At 37.3% G+C, this 21,423-nt stretch overlaps 1 protein-coding gene across 10 annotated transcripts in view; it reads right to left on the reverse strand.

The window, feature by feature from the left end:
* Positions 1–2,238: 2,238 nt before the first annotated feature.
* Positions 2,239–21,423, reverse strand: part of LOC110457309 (misshapen-like kinase 1) — a 171,059-nt gene continuing 151,874 nt past the window's right edge. For 9 of the 10 annotated variants that reach the window (XM_021508524.1, XM_021508523.1, XM_021508517.1 and 6 more), the window contains 8 exons: positions 18,377–18,440; positions 17,380–17,480; positions 16,968–17,117; positions 11,319–11,336; positions 9,415–9,493; positions 8,941–9,021; positions 6,363–6,502; positions 2,239–5,850 (listed from right to left, as the gene is read on the reverse strand). In XM_021508524.1, coding sequence (XP_021364199.1) covers positions 5,767–5,850; positions 6,363–6,502; positions 8,941–9,021; positions 9,415–9,493; positions 11,319–11,336; positions 16,968–17,117; positions 17,380–17,480; positions 18,377–18,440 — 717 coding nt within the window. In that variant the 3' untranslated portion in view covers positions 2,239–5,766. The remainder of the gene's footprint in view (positions 5,851–6,362; positions 6,503–8,940; positions 9,022–9,414; positions 9,494–11,318; positions 11,337–16,967; positions 17,118–17,379; positions 17,481–18,376; positions 18,441–21,423) is intronic. The other variant, XM_021508519.1, reaches the window with a different exon arrangement.

Consider the following 21,423-nt stretch of genomic DNA (forward strand, 5'->3'; position numbering starts at 1 on the left):
ATGGTAATACAGTTAAACATAAGAGCCAATATTTTCAAACACAACACAAATACAATTTTAATGCATGATAGAAGGTGTTCTTCTCTCAATTTATTTAGAAAAATTGCACTTGGATTAAGCATGAGCTTATAAGACGTCCACATACATGGCACGAACAGAAAAGACAGACCATGTCATACGTGTTACACAAACAAATAGGGTTCCCTATAAATATAAAATGTTTGTCTTAGTATACACCACACTGCTGTGGAATTCACATCTCCAAACGAAACACGAAACTAACACAGTATTACACTACAACTTTGCATTGGTGTGTTTATATAAATACTGAACCACCTTTAGTTGTACCTCAACCCAAACATGTTCTGTACAATGGTTTGCAGACATTAATAATGATTTGATATTTGTTAAAGTATGACTTGTACTAGGATAACATGACATTTTCTATGTTAAAATCCAACACTATGCATCCCCCGTAAGTGACCAATAAAACCTTAACTAATGTTAGAGTTCACGTGTCTTATGATACTTCTATACATAACATCAATGATATTTCTATACATAGTATCAATGATACTTCTATACATAACTAGCATCAATGATACTTGGTTCCTGCTGCTTTTCCACGAAATCTCCCTTTTTCTTAATGTCCAGAAAGGCCGACAATTACAAAAAGATCTGAAGATATACTTAGAAATGTATGGCAACAACATGCTTTATATAGCCACACAATTGAACTTCAGGTTCCTTCTGTTTTCTGCAATACTTCATCTTTTTAAAGACAGAAAGCATTTCATTACTTCTCCATTATCAGAGAAGTTCCGAATTATCCAGAAATATATTCTAGAATAATTGAAATTAGTTTCCGACTTATTTAACGGCACAATTCCTTGTATTTAGCCCTACACAATTACCACAGGTATAATACCTATGAATTGGTTTGGTTTGGTCTGTTTGTGTTTTACGTCCTATTAACAGATATGGTCATTTTAGGACGTGCCAGGTTTTGGTGGTGGAGGAAAGCTGGACTTCCAGGAGAAAAAACACCGACCTACGGCCAGTACCTGGCGACTGCCCCACGTAGGCCTCGAACTCGTGACCCAGTGGTGGAGGGCTAGTGGTAGCAGAATGTCAGACGCCTTAACCACTTGGCCACCGCTGTCTATGAAGATCAATGGAAATAAGTAAAAATGTAAAATTGTGCATGTATGTATGTGCAAGTAGAGGCAAGGAAAACCGGCAAACCCTTGGAATTGGAAATAGCCTCTTCCTTCACACAGAAACCATTTGTTGTTGGCTAGCTTACAGCGCTTTCTGATGGGGTGTTGTATGTTATTTACCCTACTGATGGGGTGTTGTATGTTATTTACCCTACTGATGGGGTGTTGTATGTTATTTACCTTACTGATGGGGTGTTGTATGTTATTTACTGATGTATAGAAACAGGGACTGAATATCAGTCAAGCTGAGAAATACCGAAAACACAGCAGCAACCCATCTTAATTGCACACTTTAAAAAATATATTCAATTTTCAAGTTTTTGCAGAGGAATTGAAATGTGAAAACATTGTTCAAGTGGGTTTTTTTTAATCTTATAAAAAGGTACGGCCTGATCGGAACATTTTGTATTGTATATCCATGTCATTCCTAACACATTTTTAAGAAAACCATTTGATAACAAACACAACTTTTCTCTTTACAACTGATGAACAATTGTCACCGATGATTAAGATATCAATTCTCCTTTCATTTCATCTATAAAAAATATCACAGTTGTTTTTGTCCTAAAATATAAAAGGGAGACTTCTTTAAAAATTCATCTCATTAAGATAAAAGCAACTCCTGTTGTAACGACGATGATGATCGTCAAATTAATGAGCTTCAATGTATTTGTAAGAGTCAGCTTAGAGAAAAAGTTAAAAAAAAATATGATTAGGGAAAAACAAAAAGGAAGAAAACAATCTTACTACCATATCAATTAAATAACCATGATTAGGAATTCAATGTAATGGAATCTTAGATGTTGATTGATGGGGATTTATGTTAGAGTATACAGAGTATAGACTGTCCGCCGTGACACTTCTGTGAACTAGTAACTATCAAATAACACCATCTATCCAGATCAAATTTAGAAAACAAAGAATCTAGTTTCAGATCTGACCTCTTTAAATTTGAAAACACAAAGGAAAATGTACATTAAATCATGAGCTAATGTTCACTGATAATGAACGTCATAATGAATAAATAATCGTTTTTATTACACTCTATTACCCCAACATGATAACACTTGCCAATCTAGCAGTTTGTCATGAAGACAATTTGCAGGAACATTTCACATGATTAACCCAGTGAAAACACTACAAGAACTTCATCTGACTACAAAAATACAAAACTTATTACAACTATAATCTCCGGGACAAAGATTTGTGTTTATAGTAACAGAATCTGCCGGTATTCTGTGGGTTTCCATGGGGATGAATCTAATGTTTACAAGTCGCAAACACGCGGTGGGATTTAAAAGACCTTCCAATTTTCCTTATCGTGCTGTTATATCTTACAAATGAGTATTTTCAAATCATAAAAATAATTTTACACCTGACTATAAAAATTCAATTTATTCACTCAACAATCGCATTAAAAATGAATAACATTTATCATAGAAAGCAGAATAATTTATTCAGACTAGAGTATTTAAATTACCAAGAAACTGTATCCTGGTCTATAATTTGGTTTCAAAATGTTTTCTACAGAATAGCTCATAAAATAATCAGGATTTTCCGAATTCACCTCTAGATTTCTTTTATACTTTTATTAATTTAAAAAAATCTTACCTGGCACTATTAAATTAAAATAGTAAGGCGTAAAACTTGCAAATCTGTTAAAATATTCACATAAAATTCAAACATAAATGACAGATATTTTTCACTTATCTTCTACATATAAATCCTACACAACACAAGGATAAATTCAGGAATTAGAAATGATTCACGGCTATAACATCAGATTAAATACAAAACTGACAAAATGAACATGAGATCATAGAAATGTCACGAAATACAACGTCATTTACAAATAAATGTTGTACATCAACCAAGCAAGCAACGTTAGGAACTTGAGCCGAAACGAAAAAACAGCAAAATGTGTAAGTGTACTTCAGGTACCCGACAAGCATGCATATAATATTCTTCCTATTTCAGACACCCAATATTTCAAACCTTTACACTCAACAGTCGTAGAGGGAATTATCATTTTAATCTTTTATCACGAGATAAGAGTGTTGACGGCTACTTACAGCAGTAGGGGGTCGTAGTTTAGACTGTTACGTTGAATACACACACAATAAAAACACTGAAGTTAAGTGCTATACCTTCAAACAGATAAACAAAAGCTTATATTTCAATACATAAATCATTTTTGGCACACAGTACTTCCTCTCACGTCAGATTTTATTTCTAAATGCCCACATTCAGTATCCATGACGACCAGGATTACCTCCCTTTGTCACTAAGCAATGGTTTTACCACTCCAAGCATTCAAACCCTGTATTTAGACAAAAGATAGGTAAGCATGGTGCTTTGGACATGGAGTGTTTGGTTAAAAGAGCTAAATGATAATATTTTCTATCTACAGGTTTTCAACGAACCAATGGAAGAGGAAAACTACAACAGATATAAGCAGTTTGGCTGATTGCATAAGAAATAATAATAAACAAACATGTCGATAAAACTAGGTGGTTTTGTCACAAACACTGGCAACCAAGGCCAGTAGGATATATATGACACTGGGTTAACTTGGCAGAGTGCTTACAACATACACACACACGGTGTGTATTTACAACTGAGTATTATAATCAGTAAAATAATACCAAGACAGAGAAGCATGATTACAACCGAGGAATTTGTTGTTAGTCCACCTCAGCATAAATCACGACAAAAGATTACTTTAGAAGGGAGACAACTAAAAAATAACTTGATAGATGCGTTTAAAAAACTTTTCATTATTTCACACATATTTTTCATTCGTGAAACAACGAAATTATGAAGAATGTTACTACATTTTTTCTACTGATTCCATAGTGTTCACACATACTGTGTGATGAAGACGGCTGTTAGGCTAGATGGAAAATTGGTTATTAATTTCTCTGTTAAGAAAACCTCATTTGTTTTCAGGCATTCTGAATAAAACGGAATTCATTTGTTAAAAACAATTTCTTTCATTGATTAGACCAAAGTAATTGCAATATTTTCTTATCATGATTTAACATTAATCCTGAACAATGAAGATGTTAATTTCATTTTCTTCTTCGTTAATTGATTGTCAATGTTTCTTTGGATAGAAGGGAACATCTGTCGTAAGCTGAATATTTGTTCTTTTCTTTTCAAGATGACAGGAAAACCCATAAACACAAGCTAAATATCAATGGTCTTCATATTATTGAAAAATAGGCATATGAGTTGTTAGTTAGAAATTGCCAAGCTTACAATGCCTATTCAACTAAATTCTTGCACTACACCAAAAATACACTAGAAATCTTCCGACAACCGATATTTCACTTTTAATGAACAGTGAGGATAACGGGCTTATCCACCAATCGGGGCTCACCCTACAAGTTTTCTGCATTGGCGGTTGATACATGATAAATGTAGCTCAAACTCTGTCATTGTTTCTGTGATACATGTCTATTGTATCTTCATTGTCTCAGCTATTGAACTAAAAGATTTAATGCAGGCAGCGTATTAACGGCCGAAACAGACAGCATCATATTAACGGCCGAAACAGACAGGCTGTACAACACAGTGTCATTATATGTGTGACGTGGTGAATGAATAGGGAATCTGTCACCATCACAACAGTCTCTTATACAGTGACACAGGTCCAACATCCATCGATTCTCCGTGAACACATTTCACTATTGTCTTTATTTGTCCTCCAAGTCACTCCTGGGACACTGTATGGCCTCCTCCGAGTCACTCCTGGGACACTGTATATTCCTCCTTCGAGTCTCTCCTGGGACACTGTATATTCCTCCTATGAGTCACTCCTGGGACACTGTATATTCCTCCTCAGAGTCACTCCTGGGACACTGTATATTCCTCCTCTGAGTCACTCCTGGGACACTGTATATTCCTCCTCCGAGTCACTCATGGGACACTGTATATTCCTCCTCCGAGTCACTCCTGGGACACTGTATGGCCTCCTCCGAGTCACTCCTGGGACACTGTATATTCCTCCATGTACACACTGCTCATCCAGACTGACATTATTGAGGAGCATAACAAAGCACATTGTACAACTTCTGTTACCATGACAACATGATATGACATAATTGTCCTTTACTTATTGTCAGTCACCATGGCAACAGCGAAATTGAAAGCTGTACAACATATCTACACTTACATGGGGTTATTTACAATTCTCACGAAAAATAGCTTTTTTGAAGTGTCTCCATGTCAACCATCTACACAATTTTCTCTGAAACAACCTCAATCACTCAACCATAGTATAGGTGTCCATGGCAACCACATCAATATCCATGACAACCAGTCACCATACGGTTCCTACGGTAACATCATCTCATCTTTATAAAACAGTAGGCAGTTTCCACGACAACCAGGTTTGTTTTCAGCTTCTGTGGCATTAGGAAAGATATATTTTCTGCCCAAAATAAAATACTGAACCAGTGTAAAAAGTTGTGATATTTTTTTTTTTTTAAAAGCTGCAGATGAGAATTTAAGGATGGACCCTGAGATAATGTCTGTGATGTTGTCACCAGTTAGCCAGACCTGGCTTGCTTAACGTCATAAAGTAGATTTGACAGCAGGACCCCGACCGCACAGAAGAGAAAAACACCTGCAACAAACCATAGGATACAATTAGCCAGTGCGACAATCCATTTTTTCCAAACAAAATGGCCAATACTTATATACAGGCCCAAATTAAAACGCCTGAATAGCTTAGTAATTTTTGGTTCCATTTCTCTTTTTTTGTTTTTAAATGATACTGATGTTAAACAAGCTAAAACAGTTGTTTTATCGATCCAATTTCCTGTGATAAACATCGAACAGGAAACAAAAGATGTCTGTTCTATTCATTGAACAAATATAAACATTACATCCACTCATTGGAAATAAATGCTGAATTTCGATCGATAAATTTTGATTTCCTTGAGATTGAAATGTTTTTAAAATGGTTTATAGAAGTATTGCATGTCAAAATTCAACATGAAGCTGAATCTGTCATGTTCTGGTTTGTATTTAATCAATATGAATGCTAGAATGGCATCAGTAAGCATTTATATTAATTAAATGTCGACTGAAAGCAGTTCAAATTGCAGAAATCACATATGATTCCATCCAAAGTACCTTGTCATTTCTCTCACACAAGAATTTAAGTTTCTGAGCTTTCTTATGCATAAACACTCCGTCGAGGTGTCCCGTCTCAGCCGCGCGGATTTCTATTGCCTTGTTTCCCCAGCCCATCACCTGTCCGGTACTGATATACGCTGGAACACAACAACAGCAATTAGCACAACCAACATTAGCACAACCAACATGTAAAGCATATGTAGAGAAAATACTGTACATTTTCACATAAAGTACACATTTCTTAAGGTAAATATGACGATTTCAAGAAATGGTTGCATGCATTTTATGGGGAAAAGGAATTATGGGGTGATCTTTCTCCAGACCGTCAAACTAGATTATCTCCCTTTACATAAAGAATTTTTAACATGGATATTCTTTATAAGAGATCCACTATGTCGACACATCATACATGTAATCTGTCAGATACTTACCTACAATATTCACTATAAGAGATCCACTATGTCGACACATCATACGTGTAATCTGTCAGATACTTACCTACAATATTCACTATAAGAGATCCACTATGTCGACACATCATACGTGTAATCTGTCAGATACTTACCTACAATATTCACTATAAGAGATCCACTATGTCGACACATCATACGTGTAATCTGTCAGATACTTACCTACAATATTCACTATAAGAGATCCACTATGTCGACACATCATACGTGTAATCTGTCAGATACTTACCTACAATATTCACTATAAGAGATCCACTATGTCGACACATCATACGTGTAATCTGTCAGATACTTACCTACAATATTCACTATAAGAGATCCACTATGTCGACACATCATACGTGTAATCTGTCAGATACTTACCTACAATATTCACTATAAGAGATCCACTATGTCGACACATCATACGTGTAATCTGTCAGATACTTACCTACAATATTCACTATAAGAGATCCACTATGTCGACACATCATACGTGTAATCTGTCAGATACTTACCTACAATATTCACTATAAGAGATCCACTATGTCGACACATCATACGTGTAATCTGTCAGATACTTACCTACAATATTCACTATAAGAGATCCACTATGTCGACACATCATACGTGTAATCTGTCAGATACTTACCTACAATATTCACTATAAGAGATCCACTATGTCGACACATCATACGTGTAATCTGTCAGATACTTACCTACAATATTCACTATAAGAGATCCACTATGTCGACACATCATACGTGTAATCTGTCAGATACTTACCTACAATATTCACTATAAGAGATCCACTATGTCGACACATCATACGTGTAATCTGTCAGATACTTACCTACAATATTCACTATAAGAGATCCACTATGTCGACACATCATACGTGTAATCTGTCAGATACTTACCTACAATATTCACTATAAGAGATCCACTATGTCGACACATCATACGTGTAATCTGTCAGATACTTACCTACAATATTCACTATAAGAGATCCACTATGTCGACACATCATACGTGTAATCTGTCAGATACTTACCTACAATATTCACTATAAGAGATCCACTATGTCGACACATCATACGTGTAATCTGTCAGATACTTACCTACAATATTCACTATAAGAGATCCACTATGTCGACACATCATACGTGTAATCTGTCAGATACTTACCTACAATATTCACTATAAGAGATCCACTATGTCGACACATCATACGTGTAATCTGTCAGATACTTACCTACAATATTCACTATAAGAGATCCACTATGTCGACACATCATACGTGTAATCTGTCAGATACTTACCTACAATATTCACTATAAGAGATCCACTATGTCGACACATCATACGTGTAATCTGTCAGATACTTACCTACAATATTCACTATAAGAGATCCACTATGTCGACACATCATACGTGTAATCTGTCAGATACTTACCTACAATATTCACTATAAGAGATCCACTATGTCGACACATCATACGTGTAATCTGTCAGATACTTACCTACAATATTCACTATAAGAGATCCACTATGTCGACACATCATACGTGTAATCTGTCAGATACTTACCTACAATATTCACTATAAGAGATCCACTATGTCGACACATCATACGTGTAATCTGTCAGATACTTACCTACAATATTCACTATAAGAGATCCACTATGTCGACACATCATACGTGTAATCTGTCAGATACTTACCTACAATATTCACTATAAGAGATCCACTATGTCGACACATCATACGTGTAATCTGTCAGATACTTACCTACAATATTCACTATAAGAGATCCACTATGTCGACACATCATACGTGTAATCTGTCAGATACTTACCTACAATATTCACTATAAGAGATCCACTATGTCGACACATCATACGTGTAATCTGTCAGATACTTACCTACAATATTCACTATAAGAGATCCACTATGTCGACACATCATACGTGTAATCTGTCAGATACTTACCTACAATATTCACTATAAGAGATCCACTATGTCGACACATCCTACGTGTAATCTGTCAGATACTTACCTACAATATTCACTATAAGAGATCCACTATGTCGACACACCCTACGTGTAATCTGTCAGATACTTACCCACAGAGGTGGGGAGTTCCCCCCATTGCAGAACTACGTTTTTCGTGACACGGCCGTTTGAGTCTACATAAACTCCTTCATCTATAAATAACCAAAGACAAACTCTTAAACTCCGATATATAAATATTTATATTTTTAAGTTTGTTTTTAACTCTTTTTCTGACAAATTTTCCAAGAAGCCTTCAGTGTATGCATTATAAAAAACATGAATGATGACATTGAACATTCTACTTGTCTGTCTCTCTACATGTTGAGCCAACAGTATGAGGGGTTCAAAACACCATTCAACAAACCTAAACGGATGATTCATCAAGTGGAAAACTAACCTCATTGTCATAAATAACCGTTTACAAGTTTCTACATTTTACAGAAATATATACCAGGACCAAACAAGAACACATTTTTCAATTTTCATTTGATAGGTGAGAATAAGAATCGCAACGAAGAATAAACGTGAAGATACGGAGAACTTACTGTTGTAGCACAGAAGCAGGAGCATGCCGTTGGTATTGGGTAGAACCACTATCGTGTGTGGTGTTATGGGGCCCTGGGTCTGAAATAAACACCAAACCAGTCACACAACATACCCCAAACATTCAAAGTGTCATCTCAACAAAATAACCACACAATGTGAAATCTAATCTTAAGTCGGAAGTTGAAATACATATAGATAATATTTATAGTAACACATAATTTGAATTAGTGATAAAAGAAAGGAAAATTTAAAATTGCTATTATGATCAATCCAGTCCATAAATAATTAGCCTGTACTTAGTTCTGTTGATAGAAAAAGAGAACAACTATTTCGTTATCCTAAAGTTCTTTAAAGAGTCCGTCTGTCTGTCTGTCTGTCTGATTGTCTGTCTGTCTGTCTGTCTGTCTGTCTGATTGTCTGTCTGTCTGTCTGTCTATCTGGTATTAAGTCAGTTAAATATACAATGGTAAGATGTCATGCAGTAATAAGATACATCAGCATTTTTGATAAAAACAGAAAACAGAAATCACTGGATTTCACTTTGGGTGTAGTATAAGTAACAATCAATGGAAAAAAGGAAAGTTACAATCAACAAAACATACATGGTGACGGAGTAAAAACATGCTTTTCTACTGACTATGCAGGGATAGATTGACATAAATGAACCAAAGCTCCTTTAAAAAAGTTTAATAGCATTTTTCTTTTAACATGACATTGTAATAAACAAAGAAGATTAATTTATCCTAACTTAGCGGTTCAACTTCAGTGTTCACACTTAAATATTCAACCGTTCATATTGAACTAAATATTTAAACTTAAATATTTACTGGTTCCCATGGAGTGTTCTGTTGTTTTTGACACTGAGTGTTCTGTTGTTTTTGACATTTAGTGTTCTGTTGTTTTTGACATTGAATGTTCTGTTGTTTTTGACATTGAATGTTGTTGTTTTTGACATTAAGTGTTCTGTTGTTTTTGACACTGAGTGTTCTGTTGTTTTTGACACTGAGTGTTCAGTTGTTTTTGACATTGAATGTTCTGTTGTTTTTGACACTGAGTGTTCTGTTGTTTTTGACATTTAGTGTTCTGTTTTTTTGACATTAAGTGTTCTGTTGTTTTTGACATTGAGTGTTCTGTTGTTTTTGACATTGAATGTTCTGTTGTTTTTGACATTGAATGTTCTGTTGTTTTTGACATTAAGTGTTCTGTTGTTTTTGACATTAAGTGTTCTGTTGTTTTTGACATTGAGTGTTCAGTTGTTTTTGACATTGAGTGTTCAGACTTGAATACTTGTTTTTGACACCGAGTGTTCAGACTTGAATGCCACATAGCTCATTATGTACAGGATTTTATAGAATATTGACATGCACTACTTTGCTGTCCTGGCACTAAGTATTATCTACATTGTTCTCCAGTAAAATTGAGGATTGTATTTGTCATGCTGTTAATAGAAGACAAATAACTGTTGGAATTCAATAGTAGGTATGCTGCAGTTTTTGTTTACATAGGAGGTGTAATGCTGTAGATTTGTTTACATAAGAAGCTGTTGCTAGGGAAACAGCTATAGGACATGTACACATTCTGAGACAGTAATCTGTAGGAAACTTCATTGCTGAATGATTTCAGTTTGAAAAAAATAGGAAAACTGATAATAAATTTATTTTGGACACTTCTTTTAAAGAACTAATTTGACCATTTCCAAAAAAATAAATTGACATGTTCCCCCCCCCCCCTGTTAAAAGTTAAAATTGGTTTCTCCAAACTAAAAAAAATACTTTCAATACAAAACTCGGAATTTGAAATTCAAACCACTCCTAACAGATCATTAAGATGGTAGTGCAGTGTGTAGGATTCAGAGAGGCTATAGCAGGCCGTCATATCAGCACATTGTTTGACAACTTCTTACCCGTGCTAGCCCTTTCACCTGTATAAAATTTGGTCAAACATAATACAACATCTGTTTTACAAAACCAGGATAACATACATTTAAAAGCCTGTGTTTATGAGACCTGATCTACACAACACTTGAGGTAGAAATATACAAGGCTAACAGAAGGACAACCTTACTACAGAAGTACAAACACATCAACGTTAAACTAAATATCTTAATTTACTCCGTCAAAAAACAGAGCTCAAGATGCATGAACGAAATGCATAACCAGGTCAACTTTGGTTTATATTTTACTCCAGATTTAGACAAAATTGTTGAAATTCAATAAAAGATCATTTCAAAATATCATTTTTTCCTAGAGGAGGTTTCTTTTCATCCAACTTCATTTAATTACTTCGTAAAATAATAATTGAGAATTTTTGTGTTTTGTGAAAATTGCACCCAAAGCAAATTAAAAACAAAATTCCTCATGCTTAGCTCCATTCTGAAAATGGAAAATTAAACATGTTGGCCCAAATTAAGTGATGCATGCTTAAATGGGATCATATCTACAAAAATGAGATCAGTAAGATGCATGGACACATTTCCAGAGCCTAAAAGGTCACAGCTTTCTGAACTAAACTCTTATTTTGTTGCCTCGTTGTGTTTCCAAATAAGACTGTCTGTTATGTTGTTTGTTTTCACTTAAATTCAACACCTTAATGTAGGTGAAGTTAAGAATTGCAGAATACCTTAATACATTTTCTACAATTCTAAAATATTCTAGATGATAAAATGTTGACTGTTCAGGCTTTTTAGAAAAGTGCTGCATTGAAAACCCAACTAAAAATTATGAATAAAAAATACAAGTAAAAAGTACAGGTAAAAATCACGCAATACAAAACAAACAGTGGCTTTTGAACGTATATAAAATACACAAACATCAGATTAATGACCCTGTGAAAATACACTTCCCCCTTTTCCCCTCGCTGCATTACAACCTTCCCTACTTAACACAAACAGCTGTATTGCTTCCAAAGCTGTTGTAAAGCTAAATTTCTATAAATGGTAACGGTGACCTTGGCCTTGACATTGGAACACTGTACTACAAACTTGTTTTTATGCTCAACCCTTGTATAAAGTTGGACTATAAAAGTTTAAGACAACAATTGTTAGATTGATGTCATTGAGTTGGTTGATGAGACTAAACGGGGCGGACATAAATAGCACTGTGTGCCTCCACCATCCCCTGAAATGACGGGCACCAAAAGGAAGAAAACAAAAACATACCTGATTTTTGAATTTCTCTTTTTCAAATTAAGAAGAAAACTGACTAAATGTCACTGAGAAATGGGTCCCATATTTCAACCCAATAATAAGCTCCGGGAAACATGGATAATTTTACTGGTGTAAGCTAGTCTACCAGTGATACAGAGTAAGGTAAAAAAAAAAGATGAATATTTCTAACAGACAAGTGACAGCTTAAATCACTTTGTTGATCAGATTTATACTGAAACTAAAAGTACATAACTCAATCCAAATCTGTGTATAGATTCAGCCTTAAAACTTGCGTATGAAAATGATACCAGAAAGTGGGGGATTATAACATTTTGTTAACAGGGATTAAAACTTTGTTAATACCACAAGCTGTCATCTTTGCAAAATTTGTTGAGAAGAACTTTCAAATACACCCTATAACATGAAAATAAAATCGAAATCTTTTATCACAAAATGTACAGCCAAAGTATTATTATGATAATCTTTATAGCTACACAAAATAGAAATATCAAAGTGTACCTCATTTTCATAATCAAGTTTTAAATTCCCAGAGAAAACCAAAGAGTAGCAAGCAAGAGAGGGCCCTATTAGCTGTTTACCTGGCTAAGATAGAATGTTATACCAGTTTGTGGAGTGCTGTCATTGTTATGGCAAAACTATAGGGAAGATAAATCATAAACAACTCGTCAAAATTCATCCTTATAAAACAATATCATTTGGATGCCATCAAAACAAACCTTATCAAATCTTCTTCCAAACCGAGTGTCTTTATACAATAGTGACAGTTTTTTCTTAGACTGTTGGAAATATTAGGGTTAATCAGACTGCAATGTCCATTCAATGTATCAATCCCACCCTAACTCCTCTCCCAAAACAAGATTGTCCACTGCAGGGATCTTTTAACAAACATTCATATCTCTATATTAAAACCTTGTAGTGGTAAATAGCTACGTCTCCGCAACATCCCTACAACATCAATACGAGGAATTGGCTTCTCAGCCTTACAATGTCGAGAGTTCTGCTGTCTATAGGGTTCTCCTGGAGAAGAACTTGAAAACCACCACATGTGTCTTTTCAACTAACAGACCTTACCATAGACTTTAAAGTTAAGAGATTTTTAGGTGAAGATCCAGTAATTTATTTAGGTGAAGATCCAGTAATTTGTTTAGGTGAAGATCCAGTTATTTGTTTAGGTGAAGATCCAGTAATTTGTTTAGATTTGTTTAACTTTCTTTTCTAAAAAAGCCTGTTACTTTTCAATTAGGAACCAAAAACTGGACCTTCCACATTTCTTTTTTGAATTTTGAAAGGGTTAAATATGCAAAATAAATCATTGTAAGATATTAAAGTACAAACTGAGTGACCGTATTTATTCCACTTAACATGATTAGATGGTACCGTATTAATCTAACAATGAGCCCAGTGATCGTATTTATTCCACTTAACATGATTAGATGGTACCGTATTAATCTAACAATGAGCCAGGTGATCGTATTTATTCCACTTAACATGGTTAGATGGTACCGTATTAATCTAACAATGAGCCCAGTCTGGTAATAAGCCTGTCCACGTCTATTACCGTTCAGTAGAAATGAACACATTTAGACTATTTTATTGTCCTGATGTAATCCCACCCCTTATGTTGAGAGAGAAATTGTGTTACCTTCCTGGGCGTTTTGTAGGATATATACGGTAGTGATGATATCTGTGTACAAACCACTGTCGACACTGTAGAGCTGAGAAGGACAATAACAATAGGGACCACAACAAAGTTCCATTGGGAGGAAGTGCTAACATTAATTTCCCAAATCATTAGTAACTTTCTATTTTGGCCAATTCCATAATAAACCACCGTTTCTGTACATGTAGTGTTGACCCCATGTTGTGTCGAGACACGGCAGGCTCTCTAGTGCCCAGAGCGCCATCCTCGATACTCCAGGGGTTACGTTCAGTTACGCTCTCTGCACCCCTGGAATATATCACAGCCAAATTGAAGGGTCGGTGTGTACCACCGCGTGGGTAAGACAAGAAGACTAGTTTTATCCTTTGGTGTACAGCAAAAAAACCTGTCATTGCGTAACGATAAATTGACTGGCTTTTAAGTTAATCGCTCCTTCTGTAATCTTCAAATGACAGGTTTCTGTTGAGAGATGGTTTAAGTTTGTTTACCCAAGACCATTGCAATCAAATAGCTAGCTGCGTGCCTTCCATTTTACTACCATATAGCCCAGGGGTGCAGAGAACGTAACCCCAGGAGTATCGAGCATGGCAGAGTGCTTTATGATGGCAATGACACATTTTAATGATAACTTGAGTATATGCTCCAAAGACATCAGTACAGAAAGGGTGCATATGGATTTGACCTCATTTTCTGAAAGTATGTTATTCGTAAACTTGACACCGTATTTGACCACCAATAAGCCCACCCTTGCACAGAAACCCCCTCCAACTTTAGGGTAGGTGCTTACAATTAGGCCCCCTGCACAGACACCCCCTCCACACTTTAGGGTAGGTGCTTTCAATTAGGCCCCCTGCACAGAGACCCCCTCCACACTTTAGGGTAGGTGCTTTCAATGAGGCCCCTTGCACAGAAACCCCCTCCAACTTTAGGGTAGGTGCTTTCAATTAGGACCCTGCACAGAAACCCCCTCCACACTTTAGGGTATGTGCTTACAATTAGGCCCCCTGCACAGAAACCCCCTCCACACTTTAGGGAAGGGGCTTTCAATTAGGCCCCCTGCACAGAGACCCCCTCCACACTTTAGGGTAGGTGCTTACAATGAGGCCCCTTGCACAGAAACCCCCTCCAACTTTAGGGTAGGTGCTTACAATTAGACCCCTTGCACAGAAACCCCCTCCACACTTTAGAGTAGGGGCTTACAATTAGGCCCCCTGCACAGAAACCCCCTCCACACTTTAGGGGAGGTGCTTTCAATTAGGCCCCCTGCACAGAAACCCCCTCCACACTTTAGGGTAGGGGCTTACAATTAGGACCCCTGCACAGAAACCCCCTCCACACTTTAGGGTAGGGGCTTACAATTAGGACCCCTGCACAGAAACCCCCTCCACACTTTAGGGGAGGTGCTTTCAATTAGGCCCCCTGCACAGAAACCCCCTCCACACTTTAGAGTAGGGGCTTACAATTAGGCCCCCTGCACAGAAACCCCCTCCAACTTTAGGGTAGGGGCTTACAATTAGGCCCCTTGCACAGAAACCCCCTCCACACTTTAGAGTAGGGGCTTACAATTAGGCCCCCTGCACAGAAACCCCCTCCAACTTTAGGGTAGGGGCTTACAATTAGGCCCCTTGCACAGAAACCCCCTCCACACTTTAGGGTAGGGGCTTACAATTAGGACCCCTGCACAGAAACCCCCTCCACACTTTAGGGGAGGTGCTTTCAATTAGGCCCCCTGCACAGAAACCCCCTCCACACTTTAGGGTAGGGGCTTACAATTAGGACCCCTGCACAGAAACCCCCTCCACACTTTAGGGAAGGGGCTTTCAATTAGGCCCCCTGCACAGAGACCCCCCCCACACTTTAGGGTAGGTGCTTTCAATTAGGCCCCTTGCACAGAAACCCCCTCCACACTTTATGGTAGGTGCTTACAATTAGGCCCCCTGCACAGATACCCCCTCCAACTTTAGGGTAGGTGCTTACAATCAGGCCCCTTGCACAGAAACCCCCTCCAACTTTAGGGTAGGTGCTTTCAATTAGGCCCCTGCACAGAAACCCCCTCCACACTTTAGGGGAGGTGCTTTCAATTAGGCCCCCTGCACAGAAACCCCCTCCACACCTTAGGGTAGGTGCTTTCAATTAGGCCCCCTGCACAGAAACCCCCTCCACACTTTAGGGTATGTGCTTACAATTAGGCCCCCTGCACAGAAACCCCCTCCAACTTTAGGGTAGGGGCTTACAATTAGGCCCCTTGCACAGAAACCCCCTCCACACTTTAGAGTAGGTGCTTACAATTAGGCCCCCTGCACAGAAACCCCCTACAACTTTAGGGTAGGTGCTTACAATTAGGCCCCCTGCACAGAAACCCCTTCCACACTTTAGGGTAGGTGCTTACAATTAGACCGCCTGCACAGAAACTCCCTCCACACTTCAGGGTAGGTGCTTACAATTAGGCCCCCTGCACTTCACATCATAGATCCACGCAGGGAATATTTAAGACGGGCGACATCAAGTTGAATGCTTAAGAAGATGGGGTCAACTCTAACACTTTTGGTCATTTTTTTTCTCTCAAGAAGAATGGGCTCATTTGCGGCCAAATATGGTATGAAATCTTACTTCTCCTACTCAACAGCAAAAGTTGATAAACATGTGTAACACTAAAACACCAAGAAAACAGGCAATATCAGTAAATATTGTCTGGACGAGTGGGAGGTCCAACCACTAATACTTACATGGGAAGGAATGTATAGATCGAAGGAGGAAGTGGTATCGACGTCGATGGCGTGGAACCCGGAATTTGACCCATAAAGGACCTTTAACCTCTGACCTTCCTCGACAGTCAGATCTACCAGTAGGGGCCGGTGGACTAGATCACTGAAAGACTAAAAACACAAATCGTTCTTAATTGATTTTGATCTTATTTGTCAGTTCTGAACATTAACTCACATGACCCTGAAGACGCATTTGAACTCTTCCAATTCAAAGGTTGGGATAATTCATTATGAAATTTCAGGGGTGAATGACTTGATATCGACTCATCTTATCGTTCTAGATGTATTGGGGGGAAAAGACAATTGTAAGGAGAAAATTTGTCGGAAAATCAAAAAGAGTTCTATGTTTTGAAGCAGTGATTCAACAGCTCACCTTAAACGCCATAAACTTGTGGTAGGGCTTTGGTGCCCAGGCGTATATCTCTATGCTCTCCTGGAGGGCTATTACAAGGAACTTTATTTTCTCATATTTCACTGAAAAGGAAAACAAAGTATCCTGATAACTCATACAGATAACTTATCGTTGAAGAGAGATTGAGTAATGCCCATTAGAACTGTGAGAATAGTGAGAAGCAGATTTATAAGTATTTACTTGTACAGTGGAAACCAATACATTCATTGTTAACATCACATTTCAGTTTAATTTAAACTTTTTCTAAACACCATTAATACATTCCATTTAGCTTCCTTAACTATTTATCATATTACTCCCCATAATATCTCATTCTATTGGTTTGTTTAATATCATGTGATTTGACATGAACTCTTAAATATCATGTTCTACTAGTTTGTTTAATATCATGTGATTTGACATGAACTCTTAAATATCATGTTCTACTAGTTTGTTTAATAGCATGTGATTTGACATGAAATCCTCTTAATATCACATTCTATTAGTTTGTTTATTATCAAGTGATATGACACGACATCTCTTGATATCATATTCCATACCGATTTTCCTAAACTATAACATGACATTCCTAAACTATAACATGACATTGTACAATTTATCTTTACAAGTATAAATCTATGAAAACAAAGACTTTTTTAAACAGGTTTAACTCATTCACTCCTAAAGACACACTTGAACTCTTCTAACTCAAAGGTTGGAATAGTTCAATATGAAATTTCAGGGGTGAATGAGTTAATGTTAAATAATTGTAGAAAATATCTTTACTAAGCAAGTTTTGCTATTCATAGGAAAGAATATCTTTAATGTAACATTCATACATGGTGTTAGAATTTCTTTTTAATATCACTGTTCTCTGCCAATGCCTCTTGATATTAAGAGAAATGCACTGTTTCATTCGAGTAACACAACAACACTGGTAAATCTGCTAGAGTTATCCTTTAATACTGTTAAATCTTACCTATTTTGAAGTGGACACAGCCTTCTAGGTCTCCAACATTGACAAAACCACTCCGCTTGTCGTTCTATAAAGAAAAGAAAACATTTGTGACTTGTCTACTTCAACAATTGTAACTACGACTAAAACATTGATAAAACTTGTTTATCAAGTAAAACATGATAACTAAAACATTGATAAAACTTGTCCACCTAATCAACAGAGGGTCTGTGTAGATATGATAGATAATCATGTCTATCAAGTTAACCATGATAACTAAAACATTGATAAAACTTGTCCACCTAATCAACAGAGGGTCTGTGTAGATGTGATAGGTAATCATGTTTATCAAGTAAAACATGATAACTAAAACATTGATAAAACTTGTCCACCTAATCAACAGAGGGTCTGTGTAGATGTGATTGGTAATCATGTCTATCAAGTTAACCATGATAACTAAAACATTGATAAAACTTGTCCACCTAATCAACAGAGGGTCTGTGTAGATGTGATAGGTAATCATGTTTATCAAGTAAAACATGATAACTAAAACATTGATAAAACTTGTCCACCTAATCAACAGAGGGTCTGTGTAGATGTGATTGGTAATCATGTCTATCAAGTTAACCATGATAACTAAAACATTGATAAAACTTGTCCACCTAATCAACAGAGGGTCTGTGTAGATGTGATAGGTAATCATGTTTATCAAGTAAAACATGATAACTAAAACATTGATAAAACTTGTCCACCTCATCAACAGAGGGTCTGTGTAGATATGATAGATAATCATGTCTATCAAGTTTACCATGATAACTAAAACATTGATAAAACTTGTCCACCTAATCAACAGAGGGTCTGTGTAGATGTGGTAGGTAATCATGTCTATCAAGTAAAACATGATAACTAAAACATCAAGAACAAGTTTGGGAATCCATTTCTACCAAAATATTCAAATAATATCAGGAAAAGCAATGATTCTGGTTTATAACTGGGAGGCAATCATGATGTTAGAATGGAATTTAATGTTACTAAACTTGATGTCATTCTTACAATTAATGGAAACACAGCTTGCATACCACACCTTGTAAATAATAAGTTCATTATTCATACCATTGTTTATTACACAGGAGAAATGAAACAAATTATGAGAAATACAGTTAAAAAGAAAAAATCAGATAAAGATGTCATTAGTCCCAAATGGTTGGGAAAATTGATTCAAGGGAAATAACTCTTATGTGCTTGAGAAACAAAAGAGCTTTATCATTATAATGATACTTGGAACAGCAGTTAATTCATATTAGCCGATCCTCTACCAGAATTTAATCTAAACAAAAGTACATGACTATTTTCCCCAGGGATCATTCCGGGGTTGTCTCAATCATTACGACACAACTCTGTTTAACTTAGAGCATCGGATCCGTAATTATTTCACAATAAACGCAGTTATATGAGATTATCAATCTTGCCAATCCCAGCCCAGCTAAAATACATGTTGTGTCAAGTTTTGTGAATCCGTGTGGAGGTATACATTTCTACTGGGTATAATTGCACTGTGTGATGTATAGGCTAGGTCCCAGTGTGCTGATACACATACATCAATCCTGACTCTTTTACTGCAATCTCAGGTCACGAAAAATAACAAATTACAACTATTCCAATTCTAGAACATCTATCAACATCCAAAACTATTTTTATGTCAAATAAATCAAAGTAAAATGTTTCAATTTTAAATCATTTATCAGTATTTATAGCCTGCCATCAAAATCAATAAATCACTCCGTTACTGCAGAAAATCAATAATTCACTCCGTCACTGCAGAAAATCAATAATTCACTCCGTCACTGCAGAAAATCAATAATTCGAGTCGTTTTTCCAAATTTCTTCTATCAATACTTTGGAATTTAATTTTCTTCCACCATGAGAAAAGTTAAATAGGTTAGTAAATTTTGGTCAAGATCAAGTTATACAAAAGAAAGATTTGGCATGCAAAAATAACTCCCTACAGAATAATAACAGTTTATCATAGATTACTGTTAGGTTGTGTCTGGCCCCTGAGACACAGAACTGTAAGGTTGTTTCTGGCCCCTGAGACACAGAACTGTTTGGTTGTGTCTGGCCCCTGAGACACCGAACTGTGAGGTTGTGTCTGGCCCCTGACACACAGCACTGTTTGGTTGTGTCTGGGCCCTGAGGCACAGAACTGTTTGGTTGTTTCTGGCCCCTGAGACACAGAACTGTTTGGTTGTGTCTGGCCCCTGAGACACAGAACTGTTAGGTTGTTTCTGGCCCCAGAGACACAGAACTGTGAGGTTGTTTCTGGCCCCAGAGACACAGAACTGTGTGGTTGTGTCTGGCCCCTGACACACAGCACTGTTTGGTGGTGTCTGGGCCCTGAGGCACAGAACTGTTTGGTTGTTTCTGGCCCCTGAGACACAGAACTGTTTGGTTGTGTCTGGCCCCTGACACACAGCACTGTTTGGTTGTGTCTGGGCCCTGCGGCACAGAACTGTTTGGTTGTGTCTGGCCCCCGAGACACAGAACTGTGAGGTTGTTTCTGGCCCCAGAGACACAGAACTGTGAGGTTTCTTCTGGCCCCCGACACACAGCACTGTTTGTTTGTGTCTGGCCCCTGTAACACAGCACTGTTTGGTTGTGACTGGCCCCTGACACACAGAAGTGTTTGGTTGTGTCTGGGGCCTGAGGCACAGAACTGTGAGGTTGTGCCTGGCCCCTGAGACACAGCACTGGTTGGTTGTGTCTGGCCCCTGAGACACAGAACTGTTTGGTTGTTTCTGGCCCCTGACACACAGCACTGTTTGGTTGTGTCTGGCCCCTGACACACAGAACTGTTTGGTTGTGTCTGGGCCCTGAGGCACAGAACTGTTTGGTTGTGTCTTGCCCCCGAGACACAGAACTGTTTCGATGTTTCTGGCCCCTGACAAACAGCACTGTTTGGTTGTGACTGGCCCCTGACACACAGCAATGTTTGGTTGTGTCTGGGCCCCGCCACACAGAACTGTTTGGGTGTTTCTGGCCCCTGACACACAGAACTGTTGGGTTGTGTCTGG

This window comes from Mizuhopecten yessoensis, unplaced genomic scaffold (genome assembly GCF_002113885.1).
Source record: "Mizuhopecten yessoensis strain PY_sf001 unplaced genomic scaffold, ASM211388v2 scaffold9085, whole genome shotgun sequence".
Lineage (NCBI taxonomy): Eukaryota > Metazoa > Mollusca > Bivalvia > Pectinida > Pectinidae > Mizuhopecten > Mizuhopecten yessoensis.